This window comes from Pelmatolapia mariae, linkage group LG20, assembly GCF_036321145.2.
Source record: "Pelmatolapia mariae isolate MD_Pm_ZW linkage group LG20, Pm_UMD_F_2, whole genome shotgun sequence".
Lineage (NCBI taxonomy): Eukaryota > Metazoa > Chordata > Actinopteri > Cichliformes > Cichlidae > Pelmatolapia > Pelmatolapia mariae.
In genome coordinates, this window is record NC_086244.1 from 29137002 (window position 1) to 29162014 (window position 25013).

A 25013-nucleotide genomic window follows, 5' to 3' on the forward strand; every position below is an offset into this window, starting at 1 on the left:
ACTTTTTCCTCAGGTTTTGGCCTTATACAGACACTGCATGGCGCTCCTTTGCGGTCCTGCACTGTTTCCAGTAAAAATAATGTCACCGCTAACATAAGCAGTTGGGAAAAATTAGTTTCAGCTGTTGTGTTCGAATTCAGACCTGCCTATTTTTTCCCCCAACTCCCAGTGCTTACCGAGGTGTCTCCTTCCTTGACAATTAGCACACCAGGCTAAAACAGACTGTAAATAATGTCCAGTGCATGTGACAGTGTTGTTTTTCTTTCTGATATTCATTAATAAGGCAGAACGCTCACTGGACTCTCAGGGAGGTTGGGGGAGTTGGTCCCAGAGGGAAAAGTTATTCTTTCATCTAAGTCCCCACAGATTTTATTTCATTGTACGGCATCATGCACACAAACGACTTGAGGTAAACAGCTTAGCGTTACCATAGTGATCCTTATTGTAAGCAATAGCACAAAAAAAAAAAAAACCCACAGCACAAATAATAGTTCAGACTACTTCCATAAAGCACTGAATCGCAGCATGTTCTTCCTCGGAGGGAAACTCAGAATATTTAATTTGTTTTAAATCACGCCCTACCTTTAAAAGAAAACATTGAATATGTGCTTAAGATGTCTGATAATTCAGTTTAATGGCCCGCTTAGATACTGAATCAGTAGCACTCGGTGCGCCAGTCATTCTCCTTATTGTTAACACAAAATCATACATAAATAGGCGCTAATGGAAAGAAACAACTGTGTAGGGGTCATTTCCTACAAGGAGCTCGAAATGGCAATACAAAGGAAATCGGTAGTTAAAGCATGAAATACTGAACACAGTAAATAGAAAAAATGACCTCCACAGCAACACCCAAATGACCTCAATCTTCCTTTGGAGAGTATTTCTGAAAAAAAAAAAAAAGAAAAACTTTAAAATTTATGTCTTCCACTTCCTAATAGTTTTTCCAGCTGATCCCCCCCCCCCTTCTCAAAGTTGCTGTCTTCTTAAAGGTGACCCTTTCACCCCCCGCCTGCAATTGTCTGACACTAAATTTGTACCGTAATGTGCCTGTGATATACGGGCCCCTCAAAACTACATAATTCCTGAAGTCATTGTTTCAGAGAGGAAGCCCGCAATGTAAATACTGTAACTGAGAAAGCATGTGTGGGTAGCACGGGGGTGCATTGTCTGGCGACGGGGGTGATCTGTAAACTCCCTCAAATTGCATATCCTCTAATGATTCCACAGCTTTGCAAAAGAAAATGAAAACAGGATTTTATGTTGCACCGATGTGATTTACATAATGCAGGCAATGGCTCACACATGATTGTGCTTGGCTTTATGGCTGAGGGAAAATGAAGAGGCTCGTACTCACTGATACAGAAAGTGAATCGAGTCTTTAAGATAGAACTTTGTTACCTCTGATATCGCGCATTTTTCTCCACTGAAACGGTGTATTCGTAAGTCAATATTGTGCATTATCTTAACAACAGTGTGGCTGAGTTAAGATTCAATACGCCATCACGCAAGAAGAAAGATCTCTGATGTGGTTCGGTCTTTAACTGTTTTTCGCTGAGCTGCAACACGCAGCACAATCCCTGGTTATTGTACCACCCTCTTTTTTTTAATATATATATCATAAATGCTCTTTAGTCACTGTCACCTCAGACTTTAAAAAAAATAAATAACCTCCTTGCAAATTGTCCAGAAATTGCTGCTGGGTGAATGAACTTTTGCTTGCTCTGGAAATAACGCGAAAGGTAACAGAGTGCAGTTTCTGCCCTAAAAAGGTAGCTCTGGATATGGAATGCCACATGCAGCTGTTCCTGCCTCATCACAGGACATGTTATAAAGATAGCCCCACTTGGGTTGAAATAATGCCACCCATTCCTGCCTCAAAGCACATACTATCATGTGCTATTGTTCAGAGAGGCCACACCGGGGAGAAAAATAAAACGCTGAGACTCATTTAGATGCATAATTTCTTCTGAAGTAAAGATGTGCAAGATACAGAGACGGCGTTTTACGCGCGCCGTTTTTCTTATAGGAAAGAGAAAACAGGACAGTCGCTAAATCTAATCTCACTTAATAACCGGTAAGAGATCGGGGCTCTGAAAAGGCCAAAAGTGCTCAGCATTTTCACTCCACATCCTGACAGCTTTAATGCTATACAGCCCCCCCACTCAGTGGCAGGACCACAGCCTCTTGAGGTGAGAGTGAAGATAACATTTCACAGTGTCTCTATAGCGCTGTCATGTGAAGGATTATGTAGCCGTGTATTTGCAGCTTGTACTACTGTAGGGGGTCTGATATCTATCAGCCTATGGTTTCAGCTGCTTAAGCTTGTTTTTTTCTCTCTTTTTTTTTTTTCCAACCACATTGTGCTAAACTCTGAGCTGACCAAAGAACTGTGACTTAGAAAGATATGTAAGGTATCTCTGGGTGTCCTTCCAGGCTCGAGCTGTTATTGTTAAGTGCTTTTTATGTTATTAATAGCAGCAGTCCCTGTTGTATATGTCTGTTTATTTTTCCATTGTGATCTTCAAAATCAGTACAAGTTAGTGACAGGAAAAAGCAGGTTCGAACAATGTTTCCGGTGACACTGAAAGCGCGCCTGCTGACGTTCGTTCAGAGAAAAATAATATTACTCGAGCTGTAACACAGATAGTTGTGGTATTGAGCAACTTCGCTAATCTTCTATTTGTCTTCTTCTCGTTTCCATCAGCTGAAAGGAGTTTATGCACTGAAACGACCTCAGGAAAACCCAAGATGGCCGCCAAAAGAAAAGGTGGCCTAAAACTCAACGCTATCTGTGCCAAGCTGAGCCGCCAGGTGGTGTTCGACAGCAGCTCCCAGAATGCAGAGGGAGACCAGAGTGTAGCAGACAACAGCGAGCGCGGTAGCTCCCACTACGATGACAACGAGACCAACTTCCCCGAGAGCCTGAGCCTAAATCAGAGCCTAGAGGAGGACCAGAAGCGGCGCGAGGCCATTGAGAAGTGGGTCAACGGCGAGTACGGCGATGAGCCCCCAGCTCCTGACGACGAGCAGGAGCAAGAACTCAAAGTCAGCAATGACGAAGATGGCCCTCCTGAGGGCGTGTACATGGTACAGCCCAAAGGCTGCAGCGATGAGGAAGACAATGGAGAGGAGGCCGAGCCTGCGGCGGGGTCTCAAGATGGCAGTTACCCTGAAGACAAAGAAGCTGAAGACAGGCCTTCAAAAGATGACGCCTACATGCCGCCGAGTGAGGCCCAAAATCGCCAAGCACCATTCTCCTCTCCAGGTATATTTTCACTGTGTCCTTTAAGCATCCTCTTTCACATGTCGTCCTCTAAATGACCCTTTCACATACGGTACATCTCAAAGCAACACTACCTTTGGCCTTCAAAGGCTTAGACAGAGGAGAGGTGACATTGCCACATCCACATAAGCTTAAGCGTGTCCATTATTGGAAAGGGAAACTCTAGAGTTACATTATGAATAGTCAGTGACATTATTACTCTAAACAGAGATTCAGCTGGCGGGCCAGTGGGGGGGAAAACATGAACTTAACTGTACGAAGAAATTCATAACTGGAGTAGGCTTACAACGTAAGGCATTTAGGCGTTTATGCATTCTCCCAGCAGCTGAGGGCTAAGAGCGCATGGCAGGGCCAGGCTAAGCTTCATATTACACCCAGGATTACATATTGAGTCTTTGATTTTTTCCCTAAGCTCACTAAACTTAGCCACTGCTTCAAGCTCCTCTATTACACGGAGGAGTCTTGCATGGAGGAGTTTGGCTTTTTTTTTCTTGTCAAATCCAAGAGATCAGTTGTCAAATAAGTCAGAAATGGGGAAGTTATATTGCAGCTCCATATCACACTTAAGTGCAGTATTTTAATACCTTCTCACAAACAACAGTGGCTTCAACAGTGTATTCATTTAATAAATTTCTCAATACTGTGTGCTCTTGTAAATGACTCACAGTAAACCCTGTTTAATATTGACATGATGTTCCCTCGGTATAATTCACTGATTATCAAATAGATAAAGCTGGCAGAGACTTCACACTCTCCCCCGGAATGAGGTTGAGTGCGTGTGTTAACGCCACAAACAGTCTTTTAAAGAAAGTGCTGTTTGGTGTCATACACTTTGTGACCCTTGAAACTTGACACACACACACACATTCGGAAACGTTGGCCTTGTAATAGCAGAAGTTGAAAACACGGAGCTGTAAAAAAGGTGAAAAAACAGAGCTCGGTTATATGAATAGATAAAGCTTTCTTCACAGACGCCCGTAGAGGGGGAGAAGAAGGGGGAAAAAAAGCAATTTGCAGGTGAGACCGGTTGTTGCGGTGCACAAACAAGTCTCGTTTTGTGCGTGCTCACCTCACTTTAACAGTTTTTGTGCTTTCATCTAGGTTTAAGTATGTACCTCAGAGTCGTGTACACATGCTCCTTTTTGTCTTCATTTCTTTTTGTTTTCACCCACTGTACAGCCGTGGCTCTGGCCACACACACACACACTCATTCAGAATTGGGGGCAGGGGCTTCTCAGAAAATGAAGCAGGTTTCATTTCAGAGGCAAATGAAAAAAGGCTTTGTGGTTTTAATTAGTCATTTTGTTTATTTCACGGCCATAAAAAAAGCAGGTCTGTAAATATGCATTACTGTTGTATAGAAGACCTGCACCTTTCCCTTCGCCGGCTCTCTTACTATTTTAAATCTCACAACAAAGCCGATGTTTGAAGACTGCGGGGAGAGCATTCTGCATCAGTTGCAAATCTTGTCTTTAGAGTTTTTTTTTTCTTTTTTTTCTGAGTTGCTCTTTGTTGATTGTAACTAGGGCATCTATATTGCCATGTTTCTGCTCAGCTCACAATTAAAACATCCCCCCCCCTTTTCTCTCTCTCTCCCTCTCTCTTTCTCTCTCTCCCTCTTTCCGTTTCCCTCTCTCTCGCCACTGTCTTTCAAAGGCTGATATGGAGTGCACATAATTATGCATATAAACATAGTGGCTTAATTATCTCTCACAACATCAGTGACAATGTAATTAACAAACATTGCAAGATCAATGAGAGAAACTGCGACCTTCAAAACATTTAACTCCTCACATTGAGGCATCGTGCGGATTTCCTATCAGTGCAAAACCCCAGAATACTTTTCCTAGATAATTTAGATGTCGCATTAGAGCCCTCATAAGCCAGTCAATGGGAGAAAAAAGTCAATGAATAAAAACTTTGAAAGCAATGACAGAGATACTCGTAGCGATGGATCAAACAGGCTTGACCATGACTTCCATTTGCAATTCTGGGTTCACTGTAAAAGGTTATTGTTCATTTCAAGCTATTTCAAAGCCCTCTCTATTTACTGCCTGTTAATTAACTAACCCAACAGTGAGGAAGTTTGAAGCCTCATAGTTTTTCGTGCGTGCATGCGCATGTGTGTGTGTGTGAGAGAGAGTGAGAGTGAGAGAGAGACAAATTACTCCAAACAAATGCACATAATGTCATTTATTCAAAGCTGCTTTTTATTAGCTTAACAGTGTCCATTTAAACAAAACACACTTAAACTCTATGGCATGAACATAAATAGCTCTATTTAATTATTGTACCTTATGAAAAAGCATGCTTTTCAACATGTTTGCAGATGAAACAGAAAACACTTGTTTTTTAACCTTGTGGCTTACACTATGTATTTGTTGTTCGAAACTGACACCGTTCAGAAGGTATCCAGGCTCTAGATTAGTCCATATATAGCTACTAGCATGCATCTTTATCATCAGCAACACCTCTGCCTCTCAGTCCTGCGAGCACTGAAGCTATGCCACACTGATGGCCATGTTTGGTCAGCAAAAGGAGATATAATGCCCATCTGCTATCATATCTGGGAGGGAAAATGCAGCCTAATTGCCTCAAATATAGACAAGGCAGGTCTGTGTCATGTGTTGGCTTTTGTTTGCTTGAAGTGTCAAGATTAGAAACCACTTCTTTGTGGATTTTCCCAGTCCCACAAGCAAGTGCGGACAGAAATGTCAGGCGTGTTAGCGAACAGTGAAATGGATGAAGGTGAAAGAGAGAGGGGGGAGAGTATTTTATTTTTCTTTTAATTTAACGGGGGGCGCGCTGGAACATCTCAATCTCGATTCAACCCATACACAGTTTCCCACTCGGTGTCACATGACACGATTAAGAGGCAGCCAGATAGTGTTTGAGTAGAAACCTCATTTACATGGTGTTTTAGAAGGGTTATCTCCTGTCGGTCCCCGTCATAATCCCTTCAAGTCCAATCATTTGCCTTTCATTGATAGCACGTCACGTGGCTGCGCTGATGAACAAAGAGTCTCGGCTAATTTTTTTTTTTGGGGGGGGGGGGAGAAGTGGCGATAATACCATGAGGAAATATGAAAATAGGGACGTGGCGCTCTCATGACGGAAACTACTCTCTTTGCAGTAGTTACAGGTATCCTCCAAAAGGAATGGTGAACGGGCCTGAATCTCTTTATCTGAGGTGTTATGTAATATATATTTAAGTAAGAAAATTATAGTAACATGCTATTTTTGATTGTCATTCTTCAGTCACGGAAGAAGTGTAGTTAAACTTTGACTTATACTGGTGTGGGTGGCTCTGCCCTAACTTTAGAGCCAAATGGATATGCTGTGACCTGAGACGCTCTCATAAATGAAGTAGCAGTAAAATCCAACAAGTGCTAATTTAGTATATATTCAAATCCCATTTTAATATTTTTAAAGGACTCTTCACTCAGATGTGTTGAACACCTTATTTAAAAACTCAAAAGTATAGAAGAAGCTGTTGTTCTGTGCGGTGAATCTGTGTATACAGCATGTTTTTCTGCGGTTTGAGTACATGTGAAAACATGGTAGATTTGATAAAACGATCCGAGGCAAACATGTAGGCATTTCCTCACAAATACCTGATCTATTTCTCTTAAATTTTTCTTGCCCCTTCGATCTGTTCAGATACTCTTTCATACTGAGCAGAGGAACAGCCCCAACACAGTGAATGGAAATTTGGGGATTATTTTACATGCTGCGCAAGAGATGTGAAAAGCAGGGCACGGCGACTGATTTAGCAATAACTGAGAAATACGAGACAAGAGCAGAAATATTTGTGTATTAATTACCTCGGCGGTAGGTGATATTACCTCTCGCCAGCTCGTGTGTGCTCTGCTGATGAAAACAGCAATAAAATGGTTTTTTAAAAAAAGACTTTGGACCCTGTCCCTGTGACTGTGCCAAGCTTGAGTTAAGAAGGCCAAAGGTTTTACATGGCTCAGTTGACATTATCATCTGCATTACTAGCATATCTGTGTTCTGGCCTCCTGTGTAATATGCAAACTGGCACAGCAGCATTTTTTTTTTAAAGTTGGATCTGCAAACACAAGTGTTTCCTCCTTCTCCCGTTTTTCTTTTGATTTCTGTCTCACTCGCCTTCTCGCTGCGCCATTTCCTCCCTATCAACGCTCCTCTATTTTAAGGCAGAGCTCGGTCCGTCACTGCTTTCAGGCCAAATCATCTTTGCCTTTTCCCCACTCTCTGACCCCATGCACTAACTTGGATGAAAGTTAATGGGGCAGAATTAATCTCCACATAATGCAATTAAACTATACATCAACTATATTTCGCCCGTGTCCTTGGGGAAGTTGTCCAATTTAATGGACTCTTAAAATAAAAGTGATATTTCAGTTTGCAAATGTGTTTTCATTTCTGAAGTTGACTTCAGTAAGCCTGTTATTTTAAAATATGTTATTCCAAGTTTCATAAGGGGATGATATGAAATGCTTATAATATGAGGCTATAATAGTGAGAATGAGTCATCAGATAAAAATTCAGGGTTAAATGCACTCATAATAAATGCACATTTCTAAGAAGTTATAAACAGATTTCTCTGTTTTGTTTAATATTGTGGATGACTCTCAGTATTTAAGTATCTTGTACACATGATATGTATACATGCTTTTTATGCCCAGTTTTCTAGTTCATTTTTATATCAGGAGCACAGTGATTTTAGAAAATTAGATTTCTCTGTGAGTCTGTCCTTTGGTACAGTCCCCTGCAAAATTCTGCAGGACTGGCTTACAGTGCAACCAAAACAGGAAGAGCATTGCCTCAGACTGCTTGTTTGTAGACACATAAATACACGAACATCTACAGATGCTGTAGGTTGCAGTGCAGAAGCACTTTTCCTGTTGTCAAATTTGCTATCGTTTGAAATAACCAGAAAAATAACATCCAGCTATTTTTAAACATTTATTGTAAAGGAACACGTGCACTCGCAGTAGATGCAGTCATATTAATTTAGTCATTTTGCATGACCACAATAGAGCATTATTGTTGACAGAATGTTGTTTCATTAGTTTGCATGACAAAATATATTCTGCTCTTTACCAGATTAATCCATTTGTAACTAGCAAACTTGATGAAAAAATACATTAACACATGTTTTAGCGAGCATCAGTAAGTATGAAGGGAGAGGGAATCATTTCATAGACTGATTGAGTGACCTGAATTAGACTACTGATTAAGATGTCTTGAGCAATGGGTTGACTTGTGATTAATTTCTCTGCTCGACAGATCAGTACACATTAAATATATGCTAATGGAAAAACTTTAATTATCGGAATTATACATATTACATAGGAGATCTTTTCTTGTTGTCTTTGTGCAGGAGAAGCGTCTGCCCTGCGAGACTATGCAGCCAACACCATGAATGAATTTCTGGGAATGTTCGGTTATGATGACCAGCAGGTAAGGGATGAGCTGACCAAGAAGATCAGCTTTGAAAAGCTCAAAGCTGCTACCTCAGACCCCTCATCCCTCAGCAGCGAGGAGGCCTCACGGCGTGCCCGCTTCTCCAAGTACGAAGAGTACATTCGCAAGCTAAAAGCTGGAGAGACCCTACCTTGGCCCATGCACACTTCCCCGCCTAAACCAGACGACCTCAACTCAAAACTGGCTCAAGATAAGAGCGCTACCATGCTCCAGACCTCTGGTTGTCTACCAGGAGCCGAGGCACAGATTTACCCCTCCAGCCTGGACCACAAACAGCCAGTAGCACCTCAGCTGGGTAATTCTCAGCCAGCTAATCCCTCTCACATGCAGAACATGGCCTCCCGAGCGTCCAAGTATGACTTCTTTATTCAGAAGCTGAAGATGGGCGAGAGTTTACAGCAGCAGAATGGTAATGCTTACAAGAGACCCTCAAAGTACGACCTGGAGAACATCAAGTTTCTGCTCCCCTTCAAACCCGGTGAGGGCAACCCTGACATGGGTGGTTCCATCGCCTTTAAGACTGGCAAAGTGGGTCGCCCTTCAAAATATGACATCAGAACAATTCCAAAGCTAATGCCAGGAAACCCCGAGGCCTCACTGGTGCCCAGTGTCCTTCCTCCGCCACCGGGGAACCCTGCAGCTCCCAGTGTCCCCGCTGTAGGCGCACCTGGAGCCAGCATAGCGCCGGGGCTTACAGTGGACCAGGCGGGCCACATAAGTTTCAATGCCTCTGACTACCTGAAGTCCAGCTTTTCCAAGACTGACTCCATCACCACTGGCACTGTGTCCTCTGTTAAGTGAGTGTCCTCAAACTTTATAATTTATAGAAGCTGTAAAAAGAATTTGCAGAAAATGTTTATGATTCATATGATGAGATTTGTGTTTCACAGGGGAACTAAGGCAACAAATTGTATATTTCTGTTTGGGAGCCTTGAGCAACACAACAGAGGACCTTCTGCACCCAGTTAATTATACAACTTTATGTCCTTAGTTAACAAAAGATGATTAAAATATACAGACTGTTGGATAAGAAATGATAGTAGTTACCCACTTGCATCTGATTTACAGTCTCCCAATTCCCTGGGAATTTGTTAAATGTGACTAAAATATTGTTTGACATATTGCATGTGTTATTTTGCACCAAAACAATCCATAACTCTGCTGAAATCTGCTAAAAACTTACATAGCCTGCCGCTGAATTTATCATTTTAAGTTTGCTGGTGGATACCGCCTTGTCTGCCTTGTACACTCTGAGTCTCTCTCAGTGGAACCCCTTTGGAGCTAATGTGAGGCTCACATACACTTAACTGCTACTGTGAGTCAGTTAGCCTCACGCAAAGGTAATTGCTACCTTCACAGCAGCCAACGGGAATGTAGTGTGAAATGGCGCATAGCGCCCAATAGATCCACGACATGATGAGTTGCGAAGGCGCATGAACTGTTTACTCGCTGTAGCACTCCGTGGAGACTGATTTAGCACAGTCATCGCAAAGTGACTGACTTCCTTCGTTTGGCTAGGGTGTAACAACTCTCCCTTTAATTACTTTGGAGCCATGACTAACCTCCCAGCGAGTCACAGGGGCCGACTCAACACTGCCTGACGAGTGCACTTTAAAGGAACCAAACGAGGGGTTTGGGGAGCTAACCTACAGTCGTGTGCTCTACCAGTAGGAAACAGCTCCCAGAGTCTGTTTGATTGGTTTTGACCTTGTCTCTAGTTAGTCAAGACCTATCAAAGACACTGTTCAAGAGCCCTCAGGCACCCCTCCCTCAGGTTTTGGCCTTTGTCAGGTTAGGGCTCAGTGAAGCTGCAGTCGTGGCTAACTGACCCAGTCTGGTGCTTGTATACAGGGAGGCGATGGGGTACTAGGGAAAATGTCTGGCAGTGTATCTTCCCCTCTGGGCCAGATTAACCTCAGGTCATCCCTGTGTGGAGCTGCTCACATGGAGCTAAATGCCACTTGCTGCGAGGGAGCAAACAGGACCAATACTGTGTTATGACTGTTATTATACAGGCATTACTGCTGCCAGCTTCATAAAGGGAATCAAAACCAACACAGGTGACAAAAAAGGACCGTTCCTTGATTTCCCGCTTTAAAATTAATTCATTTGACTCGAAACCGACACAGCGAACTTGATCCTGCGCAGTTAAATCCTCGGTGTTGCCTTACATATTTGTTTGAGTCCAGGCTGATCGGAGACGACTTGACATCAACATTAGAGCCCGAGCCTCTAGAGAGTATCCGAAAAGGCATTTTCAGAGCTTTTTCTCCATGTGCCCATTATCCCGTTTTGCATATGAGCACTCACCAAAATACCCCCATAAAAGATTAATGTCCTTTTGCTCCTGCATTTTGCCTTTCATTGGTCGGGAGACCATGCATCAAAGTGTGTGTGCTTCCATCCTTGATTCATACTTCGCACGAAAACGCTGTTATGCCACAGGAAAATGTATATTGATAGTCCAAAGTTTGGGAGCGGCTTGTAAGTAAATATTGTGTCAGTTTGTTTTTATTAACAACAGGCAGCCCAACCTCACCATTAATCCTGTCTCCTTTGTGTTTGCTCTTGCATTAGGAATGGTCTGCCACCAGATAAACCCGCCAGCGACGACATCAACCTCTACCAGAAATATATTGCCAGGTATGCAAATCCCTCAATGTGCTGCACCAATGAAAAAAACGCACTGAAAACAGAGGCAATGCTTTTTTTTATTATCCACCTATGGTGCATTTTATTCAGTGGTATGAGAATGTCTGTGTGCAGTAAATTAATTAAGAAAAGACTCAAATTTATGTGCTGAGTGGAATCTGAAGGATGAGGGGGTAATGAAAGAGAAATGGCTTGATGATAGCTTACTGGAACTGGCTGAATAAATGCTCACAGTGTGTAAAGCACTAAAACATTAAGAAGAACATAATCCTCGTGCAACTTTGTATTATTAGCTGCGACTGACGTTGAGAGGATATGAGATGAGGCCGCGTTCTTCTCGAGGTTCTGCAGTTTATTGTTGAAAACGCGAGGAAGCGACTGATCTAAAAACTCAGTCATTCACACCAAGAGAGACAAAAGCATCAGGGGAAGGGGGCGGGAGGGTGGGTATCTTATGTTTCAGTGGACACGGAACAATGTCCTCCCAATCTGGATTCATCTTGAGCCGACACTAGAAAGGTGATTATCGCTTGTTTGTTTATTCCGTTTAAAAAGAAAGAAAAACAGCATTTGAAAAGCCAAAGTGGCTTTGGCGTTAATGATTACTTCTCCAAGCCATAACATGAAGGGCACAAATCAAAGCCTTGGCACTGACAGACACGCACATACACACATCCTCTTCTGCGCGCACACACGCACACACACACAAAACCCCTTCCTTGGACTGATTACATTTTGCAAGAAGATTTAATTAAGGAATTTTTAATGAGGCTTCTGCTGGCACTGCCAAGAACTGTTTTGATATTTGCGCTGCATAATGCATAAAATTTGTCTAAACATCTCGGCAGTTGATGCACGGGGAGGTTGCAGATAAGCCCAGATACAGTTTCAATTTCCGTGTTGGGGTTGAGAAAAAAAAAGGGAAAGCAAAGAAGAGGAGGGAGGAAAGAAAAAAAAATGGAAAAGGAGGGCTCATAAAAAGGGCAAATGTAGTACCGAGAGGGGAGGTAGAAGCAGGGGAGTGTCCTCTTTAGAGCCAAGGCTAATGAGTGCACAGTAACACTAAAAAGCAGCTTTGTAAATGTGTTTGTATCCACGTGTGTCGCGAAAGGGAGGAGGGGGGGGTGAAAAAAAAAGTTCATCTCTCCACCACGCTACAGTTTGATGATTTAAAGAGCTTTCGTGGTAGTGTTTAGTTGCAGTTTTCACTCTTTAAATGCTTTCATGCACCAACCATTGCCTCGGCACTTTGATCTGTGTATCTCTATTGTAACTGGAGATGCGCTGCAATCTCTGTATCGTGGCGATATTAATATTTAATCTGCTGCTGAATAGCAGAGGCCCATTAGGCCCCCTGACGCGGCAAGTGGGAATTGTCCAGAGGCAAAGTGATACAGCTGGGCACTGAGCAGAGGGGTGGGCCATAGTCTCAGGGGGATGAGGGGGGGGCTTTGTGTGTTCATTGGTGTGAGCGTGCATGTGCGTGTGTGTGTGAAAGATATAGTATAGAAAAACATTTATAGTTTGGCCATATGTTGCCTAGTTTGTCTTCTGGTTCTGCTTTGAGCTCTTTTAAAAGAGCCATCAGACCTTTCCAAAAGCCGCTGTCTTTCTCCGTCACTGTTTTCCAGCCTCACACACACGCACGCGCTGCCAACTTAAAAACAGTAGTGGATATGCCGTTCAATTAACTTAATGAACTCAGCAAAGTGATCTGTAAATGCAGCTCTGGGATAATCCTAACAAGGAAAAAACAGAGAGAGAGATGGAAAAAATATTACTTAGCCTCCTTTTCCCCCTCTCCTCTGCACTAACAGATGGAGTTCTTGGCAGAGGCAGCGCAAATGTTTATTTGTGTGTTTTCACTGGTAATTGGAGGATTTTAACAGTCATCATCGTCAGGCTTATAATCACCACCGTAAAAGTGGCTGTACTGTGGCAAGTAGCTGCCTTTTTTTTCTCTTTTTTTCAAGGTAGAACCAGACTAATATCTGGTTTCTGCACTCCAGATAAAAGAAAGTGAAAGGGTTTTGAAGAGGGCAAAGTAGACAGAGCCTTTCCTGCTCCTCAGGGTACCTGACCCTTTACCTTGCAGAGCAAAAGTGTGGTTAACCCGAAAGAACTGTGCATTGATTTGACAAGCTTTCTCACAGCAATGAGAAATAAAGTAGTCATGGGGCTCTTGGTGATTGAGCGGCTGTGTGTATGTCTGTGAAGGAAAAGGCTTTCGGTGTAATAAGGGTCTCTTACGGCTGCTTTAGAAATAAATGGAGATAATTTGGCTGAAATTGGTGTGACAGACGGGTAAATTGTTGCAAGCAGAAGTCAGTTTGAAGGTTTGAGCTGCGTTACCTTGAAGGTGAAATTGCGACATGAGCCTTTGAAAGCTTCACCGCCTGTCTTATTTGGTTCTGTTTCAGGTGTTTTATAATCATTTCTTCATTAATTATTCTTGATTCGCTGGCTATCTTTTTTTTTTTTTTTAATTAAACCGACCTCTTTGGAAGCTTCAGCTTATTCCTCCTGATGTGTCCCCAGGTTTTGTTGTCACTGCTCCGTGTTGGTCTTAAAATGTGTCCTATAATTTGGTTTCAGGTTCTCTGGAAGTCAACACTGTGGACACGTGCACTGTGCCTACCAGTACAGAGAGCATTATCACTGTATGGACCCTGACTGTAACTACCAGGTGAGCGTGAGTACCTAATCTCTTATACACATTAAACATTGCTCAAGCATTCACAGCTATTCACAGCTTAGAAAAGGTCATTTTGTTTACGGGGCCACCATCACTGGTCGAAACCAACTAGTGATGGTAAACTGCACTGACTCATAGCACTCTTAGATAGGTTAAAGACACGCTGGTCTCCAGTTTACCAAACAGCCTGTGGGTATTTGCATCTATCCAGTTTTCAGGCATCTTTGGGCACAGTTGGCCTTTTATTACAAAGGTTAATTGTAAGTATCCTTAAATATGGCCCCTTTTTTTAAAATCTATTTGTTCTTTGTTTTTCCTTTTCTGAAGACACTGCCACTGTAAGGGGCCTGGCTTTAATCCACTTTCACGGTATTAATCTTGCCCCGGTCCCATGAGGTGTCATGTATGGCACAGGAAGGAGAAAAAAAACCAACACAAAGCAGATCACGATACAGGCCTCGTGTTTGCTGTAGCATATGGCCCAAAAGAGTTAGACAAATACGGGTAGATTTGTCAAAAGATGTAGAAAAAAATCCACGCGCAGCTCGAGCTGTGTGTATTTTCCTTCCTTTCTTAACAAGTTTCTGAATTAAGCCATCTTCAGATGTAATCTCCAGTCTGCTCCCGATCAAGAGAGATTACAGCTTGATAAATATTGTTTATGTGGTGAAAAGCATTACAGATCTAAGCTTTCATTTTCTGCTTGAATCCCACTTCACAGTCTGATGAGACACATTCTTGGAGGAATACAAAGGAAAATCATTTCATGTCATTATTTAGAGTGTTAGTTCAGGTTATCATGGCAATTTCCACGGTCAGGTCCACATTTCTCTGTTGCTACTGCGTCGCATGGAAACACAGATATGCTTTGGAAGCCAGTTCCCGGGATGTCAATACTGAAAAAAACAGGCAGGCAGTGATGAGCAGCCCCCTTTCAAAGCGATAACTCATGAAATGTTACATGACACACACTCCTGGAATATTATCCCACTGCCAGCCTCTGGGCGATTGGCTGAGTCTTAACATTCTCCTTTCATGGGCTTGTACATGGGAGAGAGTGTGCATCTTGCCACACTAGTGGGAATCCTAAAATAAATGTAGCAAGTGGCTCCCAACCTTCATCACCACTCAACTGAAAATGAGATCTTTTTCCCAGTCAGCTCTCTCCATGGCCTATTTTGGACGGCTTGATGGATCGAATGTACCATGACCACAGTTCAACCTGTCATCGTTAGATAACAGAAAAGTGCAGGCCTGAGATCTGTAAAAAAAAAAAAAAAAAAAAAATTAGCAAAAAGAGAAAATCTGAGACAATCATCAGCCAGATTAAAAAAAAATTAATTTAGGTGTGTCAGAAATCTGCAGCGGGAAAACACAGCAACAACAGGGGAATGAACGGCTGTGAGATCTCGGCTTTTTACTTGTGCGCAAGTGGAACACATGACACAAAGCAATTACCCTACTTTGTACAGCAATTAGTTGCTTTTTAGAGTCGTTCTTTCTGATGTTTTTCCCTCAACTGGAGATAAATATGGATAGAAGACAGAACTGTCTCATTGATTTAAGCTTCTCCTGTTACAGTTTCTGTAACATCAGCTTAAACCCAATTACAGCAGATTTGGTTGCTGCAGGTCTCCGTGGAGTGACTTTTCTGTTTTACCCCCTTCCGGACTCCTGAGTATGAGAGGGATTTTTTCCTTTTCCTTTATAAAAAAAAATTATTTATTTAGTAATTTTACAAGGCGGGTGTCTTTGCATATTCATTTATATTTACAGGCGAAACCTGCACCAAAAGTGAGTGTTAATGCTTTAATTAAAAATGGAATCATATCTCAGCGAATTGAAAGGGAAACAGTTTTTTGGTTCACTTGTTTGTTTGTTTGTTTTTATTGTCTTCTGTTTTCCCCTGTGCACGTCTGAGAAACCATCTGCATGGAACAGAATTTTTCCAGACACAAAAACATCAGAACTGTTATCTTGCATGTCAATTGATTCATCTTAATTTCTAAAAAAAAAATATTGGAAGGCAGGGAAAAAAAAACAAAAGACAGAAACAAAGAGTGTATGGGGAACATACTTTATGTTCCATGTGGAAGCATCTGCATTCAGAGAGTCCCGGGGCCTTTAAGGGCTGCATTTGGATAGGGCGCAACTTTGAGATATGCAAAGTAAATTAATAACCAAAGAATGCATCATGTTTAAAGACATCCTGTCCCTCTATATTGCCGTGCGCACATCCCTCCCCAACTGCCAATTGGCTCCTGCATGTTGCAGCTGCTGCTTCCACAGAGATAAAGTGACTTGTTGCTGATTCTGTGACTGGTTTAAATAAACACCAACCTGTTGCCGTACATCCCCCCCCACCCCCTCCCCTTTTTGCAGAGGTTTACCAGTAAGCAGGATGTAATCAGGCACTACAACATGCACAAGAAGAGGGACAACTCCTTGCAGCATGGCTTCATGCGCTTCAGCCCTCTGGACGACTGCAGCGTCTACTACCATGGCTGCCACCTCAATGGAAAAAGCACCCATTACCACTGCATGCAGGTACACTACGCAGACTCGCGTCTCCTCTTCCACCTACACACATACCCACAATGAACCCACGAAAGCACATGCACAAACACGGAAACAAATATGCAATTATGGTTCCACGTGTTTAAGCATTACATATAGAGCAAAACAACCACTGCTCACTCTGTTAAAGAACACCAAATATAGATAAATGCAGGTAAATTTACAATTCATGATTCAAATTATATTGCAAAGACACCACATGCTGTCCATAAAGAGTGTAAAAGGCACAGTTTAAAAGCACTGGTTCTGTCCAGTGCCTTTAAACAGCCTTTTAGGAGCAGTGACATCATTTTGTTTAAAACAGGTTAAGTCAGGCAAAAATGAGCAACTCTATATAAATTATGGCCAACTTTGGAAAATCAGGCCACTTACAAGACGCACGACTTCAGGGTGTTTCAGAGTCACTCGGCTTACCTACATATTTGTGAAGTGGAAACTCACTTTTTCCATTTATACCAGAGTGTCTTCGTAGAGCAGTTTGCAAAACGTGTCCTCGGCTAAATAAAAGAAAACTGAAAAAAAAGGGTGAATACACGTGAGGCTGCTTGTGCTTTCCCCATCTTTTTACTCTCTCACTCCTTAATTGGCATGGCTAAAATTCAGTTAGGTGTTTATATAAACTATACATTTTTCATCTTTTAGTACCAAGCAGCCAGTTGAAGATTATTCCCCCTCTGGATTTGTTTAATTTTTTTCTACATCTGCTTATTTTCAATGTGTCATTGTGCCGAGAGCTTCTCACCAGCAGGGCAGCGGTGCAGCGCAGGATGGCTTGAGATATATTCTTTTTTAAACCCCTGTAACAGCGTAATTGTTATTAGGACATTTCAGCCCTTGTTTTAACAGTCCCTGAGAACCTGCAGATGTTGGCATCGGCTCTCTTGATTTAAGGGGGAAAAGAACCGAGAGGAATTTTTTTCATTGTTTGACTCAATATGGAGAAGTTGCCCGGTTTGCGCGGGTGAAAAGTGCCACAGATGATATACAATTGCTGCTTTTAATTCAAACATTACCTGTTTTTTCCCCCCTTTGTTGGCTCTGAGGGCTCATGTGTACCAGAGCATTTTAAACTAAAGACTGAAGACAGTCATCTTACTCCTGTCTACCCCCTCCACTACTGAAATCTGTTCTCAGAGTTACAGTAAGTTTGTGGCGACTCACCGTTACTCTCCAAATATGAATTTCATTTTCTAAAAGGCTGCTTTGCCAGGAAGGTACTGTACTTTCAGCAGCCGTCTGCGGCCACTGTCTCTTTCAGTCACCTCCTTTTTTTTACTTTCCAATTGTCACAATGGCAAGATTGTTTCCAATTCACAGGTTTGAGATGAAACTTGTAATGCTCTGGTGTTGCCACAAATTAAATCTTGAATGTGAGAAAACATCCTTCTTCTACCCATTTCTAGGCCACTAGCATTTTCTTAACCACAATGAGATCCCTCCTCTACATCTAGTACAGTATATCTGATCTTTTAAAGCATTTTACAAACCATTCTTGCAAACTGAAACTCATGCATGCTTTGGGCCCAGATCTTGTTTTCGATTAGCGTGCTCTGACTCTGCTTTTGCAGGTGGGCTGCAGCAAGGTGTACACCAGCACCTCCGATGTCATGACCCATGAAAACTTCCATAAAAAGAATGCCCAGCTGATCAACGATGGCTTCCAGAGGTTTCGCGCGACTGAGGACTGTGGCACGGTCGGATGTCAGTTCTACGGGCAGAAGACGACACACTTCCACTGCAGGTGGATAGACCTAATGTGGTTTCTCCTCAAGATTTTTTATTTTTTTTACTGTATTAAAACCGACTTTTGGCAAATATTGTTTTAAAAAAAAAGATACATAAATTAAAATGGATCAACTTAAATTTTATAGCATTGTGACTTGCATGTGAAAAAAATCATTAGAGCACTTTGCATAAAAAAAATAAAATTAATAATTCTAAAAATGTACTTTTTTTTAATTCATCATCACCTCCCAAGAATTTAAACCTCCACCAGGTTGGAGGTGGTGATGTGTCACTGAACCGCACCAGTTATTATTCCACTTCACTATAAAGTATTTCAATCATGTGAATCCCCTCCATGAATCCACACCTGATCACATTATCCCGTTTGCTTTTCAGGCGCCCGGGCTGCACCTTCACCTTCAAGAACAAGTGTGACATTGAGAAGCACAAGAGCTACCACATCAAGGACGATGCTTATGCCAAAGATGGCTTCAAGAAGTTCTATAAGTATGAGGAATGCAAGTACGAGGGCTGTGTCTACAGCAAAGCCACCAACCACTTCCATTGTATCCGCTCCGGCTGCGGCTTCACCTTTACCTCCACCAGCCAGATGACCTCCCACAAGCGCAAGCACGAACGTAGACACATTCGCTCTTCTGGTGTCATGGGCCTCTCTTCCACCTTCCTGGCACCAAAGGATGAGCCCGAGGAATCCAGCAACGACGACCTAATGGACTTCTCGGCCATTAGCAGCAAGAACTCCAGCCTGAGTGCCTCACCCACGACCCAGCAGTCCACTACTGTACCACACCTCTTGAGCACGCCCACCACTGCTGTCTCCTCCTCATCCACATCGGGCCACGCCCTCAAGCCGACTTCCTCGCTGCCCAGTGCGGGCCAGCGTATGTCGACCCTGCTGTCTCAGACCTTGCCCAGCAACATACCGGTGGCCCTTGCTCTTTCCAACAGCGCCTTGGCCACCTCCAACCCGTTCTTCCCCCTTATGTCCAGGCTGCCTCTCCAGCCACCTCCTCAAGCTGCTGGCCTGATATCCGCTGTGTCTTCAGGGGCCCACTCCATGCCCACCGACTCACTGACCCAAGGCTGCTCCACAGTCGGGGCGGATGGAGCCATGCCATCTACCCCAACCTCCTTTGCCACCTCCTCCATTATGGAGAAGATCTCTGCAAGCAAGGGTCTGATTTCACCCATGATGGCCAGACTGGCGGCTGCTGCACTCAAACCATCCAGCAGCCCAGACACAGGTCAGTGAGTGAACAGCCAAGTTTATCTCATATATTAATGATGGATAATATAATGTGAATATAAAAAATTCAAAAGAAAACTTTAGAGCTACATCTAAATCCACATGTTTATGATAAGCTGCATGCTTTTTCGCTCTTTGTGGACAGAGCAAAGAGAGAGCACTCAGAGGTCATCTCTCTAACTAGCCTAGAGCGGTGAGAAGGGCAGAAAACCACTGCTTTCAGGCTTAAAGGGACATTCTGGAGGCATGGTCCTCTGCTCTCGGCTTGTTATTGTGTTGATCGTTTGTTAGATACCCACAATCCATTTGGAGATAAATGCGCTGACAGGGGAGAGTAGAGCCTGTAAAAGTCTCTTATGATGTTCAGAGTGGGGGCTCCTGGGGGTTGTGTTGAACATGTTTCCTCATCATTGGTCTCTTATCTCTGTCTGCGCCCGTTCCAAGCAAATGGAGGTGGAATGAAATTAAGTTCAGAAATTGCGAGAACAAAAAAAAATAAATTTTTTTTCGTATCCTCTATGAAAACTGATAAAAAGAAAAAACAGAAATCACTCAGGCAGAAATGACTCAATGCAGCAGAGCTAAGAAACAGGCTTTTCTTTTTTCTTTTTTTTTCAGCGATACAAGAACTCAGTCACAGATGCAGTCATCGGCAACGACGCACACTTTTTGAATTTCTGGAAACCTTCTGTTTCCACAAAAACATGTCACCCATAAATTTCAGAGGTAATTGGCTTGTCTATGTTTATCACATTGCTCTAAACAAAGCCTCTGAATGAAAATGAAGTTAAAGTCTTCAATTGATAATGCACTGCAAGCGCATGGTCTCGCATTCAGTTGCAGTGCATCCTCCTGCGCTCAGCCTGAGCAGGTGGGGTACGGATTGTAAATGGGACTGCTCCGGATGTTGGGACTGGGAAGGATTACAATTCCTGGTGGTACTCCTGGAGCAGGACAGGCCCTGGGAGAGAGCTGGGGCAGCTGCTCCGAGGAGCCGAGCTGAGCCCGGGCTGTCAGACTGAGCTCCACCTCTGGGCTTCCAGCAGGTAGTCTGGGCCTCCACAGATGGTGCCATCACCACCCCTCTCAATGGCTCACTTAGTTACAGCGTAGATCTCTTTACTGAAAAACAAGTTATTTTAAATAAGCTCTCCTATTTTAATCGCGCACATTTTCATAAAAGTTTTAGCGCAGACACAGGATGGGGGGGTTGCTGTGTGGTTTTGTTTCTCATATTTGCTTCATAAAATGTGTGAACAGGACATTTGGGGCTAAAATGAGGAGGAAGTGGTTTGTGCTTCTCTGTCAAAAAGGTGTGAGAAAAGTCACTGTGTTTGTGGCTATTTTTCTCAGTGTTTATTTTTTCTTCGGGTTGTGAAACTTCGCCTCTTTTGCGGTGAATTGTGCATTTTTCCTGTTTCTGCCTTCAGTATTTTCTCAGCTTTTCTTTTCTTTTTTCTTTTTTTTTTCATTAATGTTCCGCTCTAATTTACCCCTAAGTGTTTTTCCCAGAGATTCAAGCATCTGAAGGGTTTACTAATTAGACACACAGTACAAATGATCTTTCACAAGCTCTGTATCTTATCCGGAGTAATTACATGGTGGTACATTATTCCTGGATAATTTCCAGAAAGAAGCTGCTTTGAGTCAAACTCATTTGTTCTCTCTCTGCTCGCAAAGTGCATGCAAAAAAATAAATAAATTTAAAACAATCACGATGTGCATTGCAGTGAGATTGTTTTGTACTGTGATCTACCTTGAGCAGTCAGCTTATCTTCTGATTGTATTAAAAATATACTTTACTCAGCGTGGCGATCATGTGTGGATCATGTAATGAGTGGCTGCTCTAATGTGCTCTCATTTTGTCTGAGAGATGATTTAATTGTCAATGACAAGGCAGGATTTGTCTGGCTAGTTAATTTTGGGTATACTCCGATCAAGTTGGGGGGGGGAAGGAAAGCTGGACAGAGACTTGGTAAGCATTCAGTGACCTCAAACCAGCCGCAAAATTGTTTGACTACTGTTTTCCTTTAACCCCACCCATGCCCCACCCCCAGCCCCTCCAACCTCAGCCATTGTCAAACTGAACTGACACTGACACTTCCCCATCTCCCAGCTTTCAGCTGACAAGGCCCAAGACTGGCTTTTCCACTTGTATTCTGCCTGATATGTCTCTGGGTCATCTTGTAGCGGAGGGAGGTGGTGGTGTGGGCGGGGAGGGAACTCTGGTTGGTTTCCCCTCTTACGTTGGCTGGTCTTGTTTTCTCTGTAGCAAGTAAAAGGAGAGGATCCCCATCAGGCTCAGGGCCAAGGGCACACACTTGGTTGCCCATGACCTTGCCTGTCACAATCCCTCAACACCAGCCCTAATTTTTAAACAACAGATTTCTCACCAAACCAATCGTGGCTGCTGGTGCACTCCAGTTTTAGTGTCTCAGAGGCTACGCTGGGGCTCCCACCCCCTCCCGCTCACATATATATTTTAAAATAAACGACCACTTATTGTCAACCAAAAGCTCTGCTTTCCCTGTATAGCCCCGGGATAAATTAATATTTCAATCCCGCGGGATTGGGAAAGGGGGGGCCAGAATTCACCTTCCTGTCAGCGTTTTTACCTCAGGTCATCCCCTGGTGTTTATTTATTTCAATTCAGCGCTCCTGTCCTCACTCACAGCATTCACTGAATACCTATTTGGAGGCGAATGTGATCGAGGGGTCACGCTATTTGAACCAATCTGATTGGCTGTCAGCTCCAATCTGACCGACATAGCACCCGTGTTCCTTGTGGGTACGCTCAGTGGCATTGGCTGCCGCCCGTTGTCAGGCCAACAAGGAGCCTGGGAAGGTGGGAAGGGAGGGGGTGGCCAATCTGAGACTGCCACTTTCCCTCAGCATTAGCATCTCACTTAATGACCAGTTAAGAGGCAGCCTGGCAAATGAGTTGTGACAAGTGCTGCAGAAAAAGGAGTCTTTTTCCCCCATATCTCCCGCCTCTCAATCACCATTTAAAAGGCTTGACGGCCTGACATAATTTCGCAATAATTATCACTCGGAGTATTCTTTTCGGGCCAGGACAGGAGTCAGATTGGATCTTGTCATAGAGTAATAATGCTGACCAACAATAACTTTGTTGTCTCTTCTCTCATCTGCATCTCTGACTTGATCCTCAGGGAATGGGCAGCCGGCATCAGCCAGCCAGTTCAATCTGGTTCAAGTGAAGCAGGAGCCAGTGGACGCCAACTCCGGGGCTTCCCAAGACTCCACACAGGAGCACAGCCTGGACCTGAGCAAGAAAGAACAGAGGTACAGATGGTAAACTGAGGGTTAATTCAAAGTGAAGGATGGTTAATTAGTGTTTCTTTAACCAATTCAGCCTTATTATTGGCAAAATAAAACTGCACAAAAAATCAACAAGAACATCCGGCTTCTCTGAATGATAGATGATGTCTACTAGTTTGGCAGCACTGGTTATATACAAAATATTTAATTTATACAAATGTGCATACAATTAGAAAATCCTTCACATATTTCTCCATTTATTTATTTTTCGTGTGAGTGAGAGGGATGTTTACATAAACCTTCAACTCCAATCTTCCCTCCAACCCACACCAGATCTTATTTCTTAAGAAGACAGCATTTTTCTTCTTCATTATACAGGCACACCTTGCGTGATAAATAGTAATATTTACTGTTCTCATGCAAATCTTGACTAAACATTGTTCATTTTCCTTGTTCCAGTAATGAATCAAACGGACACCCTGTACCAGGGAATACATCTCTTTTATCCTCGCTTATGAATAAGGTAAGATCCATCCATCAAACGCCTTTCATCCCAAGACAAATTAGCGGGACACGAAGGGGCCTGTTTGTTTTTTAATGTTTCACGGCTAATAAGATGAGTTTGTATCATTTAAATTTTCCAGCCATTTTTCATAGAGTGTAATTTTCGCTGCACCTCTCACAAATTAATACAATGAAGCAGTAGCTGGGTGCCATGCCAGATATATAGAGATGTTTGTTTTTTGATGAGCTGTTTTGAACTCGCCGTCCAATTTTTCCTCCTCCTTTATACGTTTTCTTCCCCCTGCCTCACTCTACATTTATTCATAGGGTTTATAAATTATTTGATTAAAAAGTCAGCGCAGGAAAAAAAAAAAAAAGAAAAGCAGGAAGGCGCTGCCCTCATTTTTTAACAAGTCTAAATGTTAGCGTATGGAAATTTAAATCTGTATGGTTTTTTTGTGAAGATTAAAATGGACATTGTCTTAGTCATATATCTTATCTGACTCGTACAAATATGCCAGGTGGTTTCCATCATGTTGATGATGTAATGGCAGATCAGCCACCATTTATTTACTCTCTCCAACTGATCATGACTTTCTCCACTCCTTACTCCCCCGCAAGCTTCCCCGCCTCCGTGCACCTAAGTTCACGTCGTGGTTTTAACCTTTCTCGAGGACACCTTACCTTCACACTTGCAGTCGTCGTGAATAGACGAGCTGCTGTCTAGCAACTGAACTGTTGTCATGTCAGCTTTTTGTTGGTTTGCTGCAAGCCACCACATTACATAAAGGGTTAACAGTAGCTCCCAGAGGATGCTTGGCAAACACGCTTGGCCTGCACTCAAGCAAAAGCCCGGATGTTTGTAAATCTGGCTGCCCTTTTTAGCTTCGCCAAACCATGCATGTGTTCGTGTGTGTGTGTATGTGTGTGTGTGTGTGTGTGAGAGAGAGAGAGAAAGAAAAAGCATTCTCATACTCTCACTAACATACGAAAGTGCCCAGCTAACCCAGCGTCTGGTGGTTTTTGTGCTGGTTTTTTTTGTAGATGTCACAGGTGAACCCTGCCCTCTTCAATGCAATGAACCTGAAGACAGAGCTAGAGGCAGGTGAGGGTGGTGACACCTCGGAGGCAGCACAGTATCTCAGTAAAGTGCTGAAGAGGCCCCTGGCAGAAAAAGCCACCGAGATCTGGAGGACATACCTCCGCAGGTATAAAAAACAACAACAACAACACACATACACAGGAAGCGCGTAGAGACACTGGATTCATTATGAGAGTGAGAAAACAGTCAGAGTGTTAAAAAGTAGCGCACGTCCTTGGAAGGTCTTTCCTGTAAATACTATTCCTCACATACTGTATCAGTGGAAACCCCCCCCCCCCCCCCCCCAAGAAAAAAAAAATAGAGAACACATTCTTGCAGGAATTGGAAATGACAGTGCGCTGGTTACAGTATGACGGACCGCAGACATTTACTGTCAGGTGAAGAGTTGAGCCAGGTGTCCTCATAGGTTGCGTTTTCCTTAAACAGCAGTAAATTTACAGTCTTTCTTATCTGT

The 25013-nt window shown here is 43.0% G+C and overlaps 1 protein-coding gene across 7 annotated transcripts in view; it reads left to right on the forward strand.

Annotated features, from left to right (window-relative positions):
* The window catches only part of casz1 (castor zinc finger 1), a 169480-nt gene that overhangs the window by 132610 nt on the left and 11857 nt on the right, over nucleotides 1–25013 (forward strand). For 5 of the 7 annotated variants that reach the window (XM_065469673.1, XM_065469674.1, XM_063464903.1 and 2 more), the window contains 10 exons: nucleotides 2708–3268; nucleotides 8655–9555; nucleotides 11336–11401; nucleotides 14006–14102; nucleotides 16488–16652; nucleotides 18251–18423; nucleotides 18804–19672; nucleotides 22845–22977; nucleotides 23413–23476; nucleotides 24502–24665. In XM_065469673.1, the coding sequence (XP_065325745.1) occupies nucleotides 2752–3268; nucleotides 8655–9555; nucleotides 11336–11401; nucleotides 14006–14102; nucleotides 16488–16652; nucleotides 18251–18423; nucleotides 18804–19672; nucleotides 22845–22977; nucleotides 23413–23476; nucleotides 24502–24665 (3149 nt within the window). In that variant the 5' untranslated portion in view covers nucleotides 2708–2751. The remainder of the gene's footprint in view (nucleotides 1–2707; nucleotides 3269–8654; nucleotides 9556–11335; nucleotides 11402–14005; nucleotides 14103–16487; nucleotides 16653–18250; nucleotides 18424–18803; nucleotides 19673–22844; nucleotides 22978–23412; nucleotides 23477–24501; nucleotides 24666–25013) is intronic. The other 2 variants (XM_063464902.1, XM_063464905.1) reach the window with 1 other exon arrangement.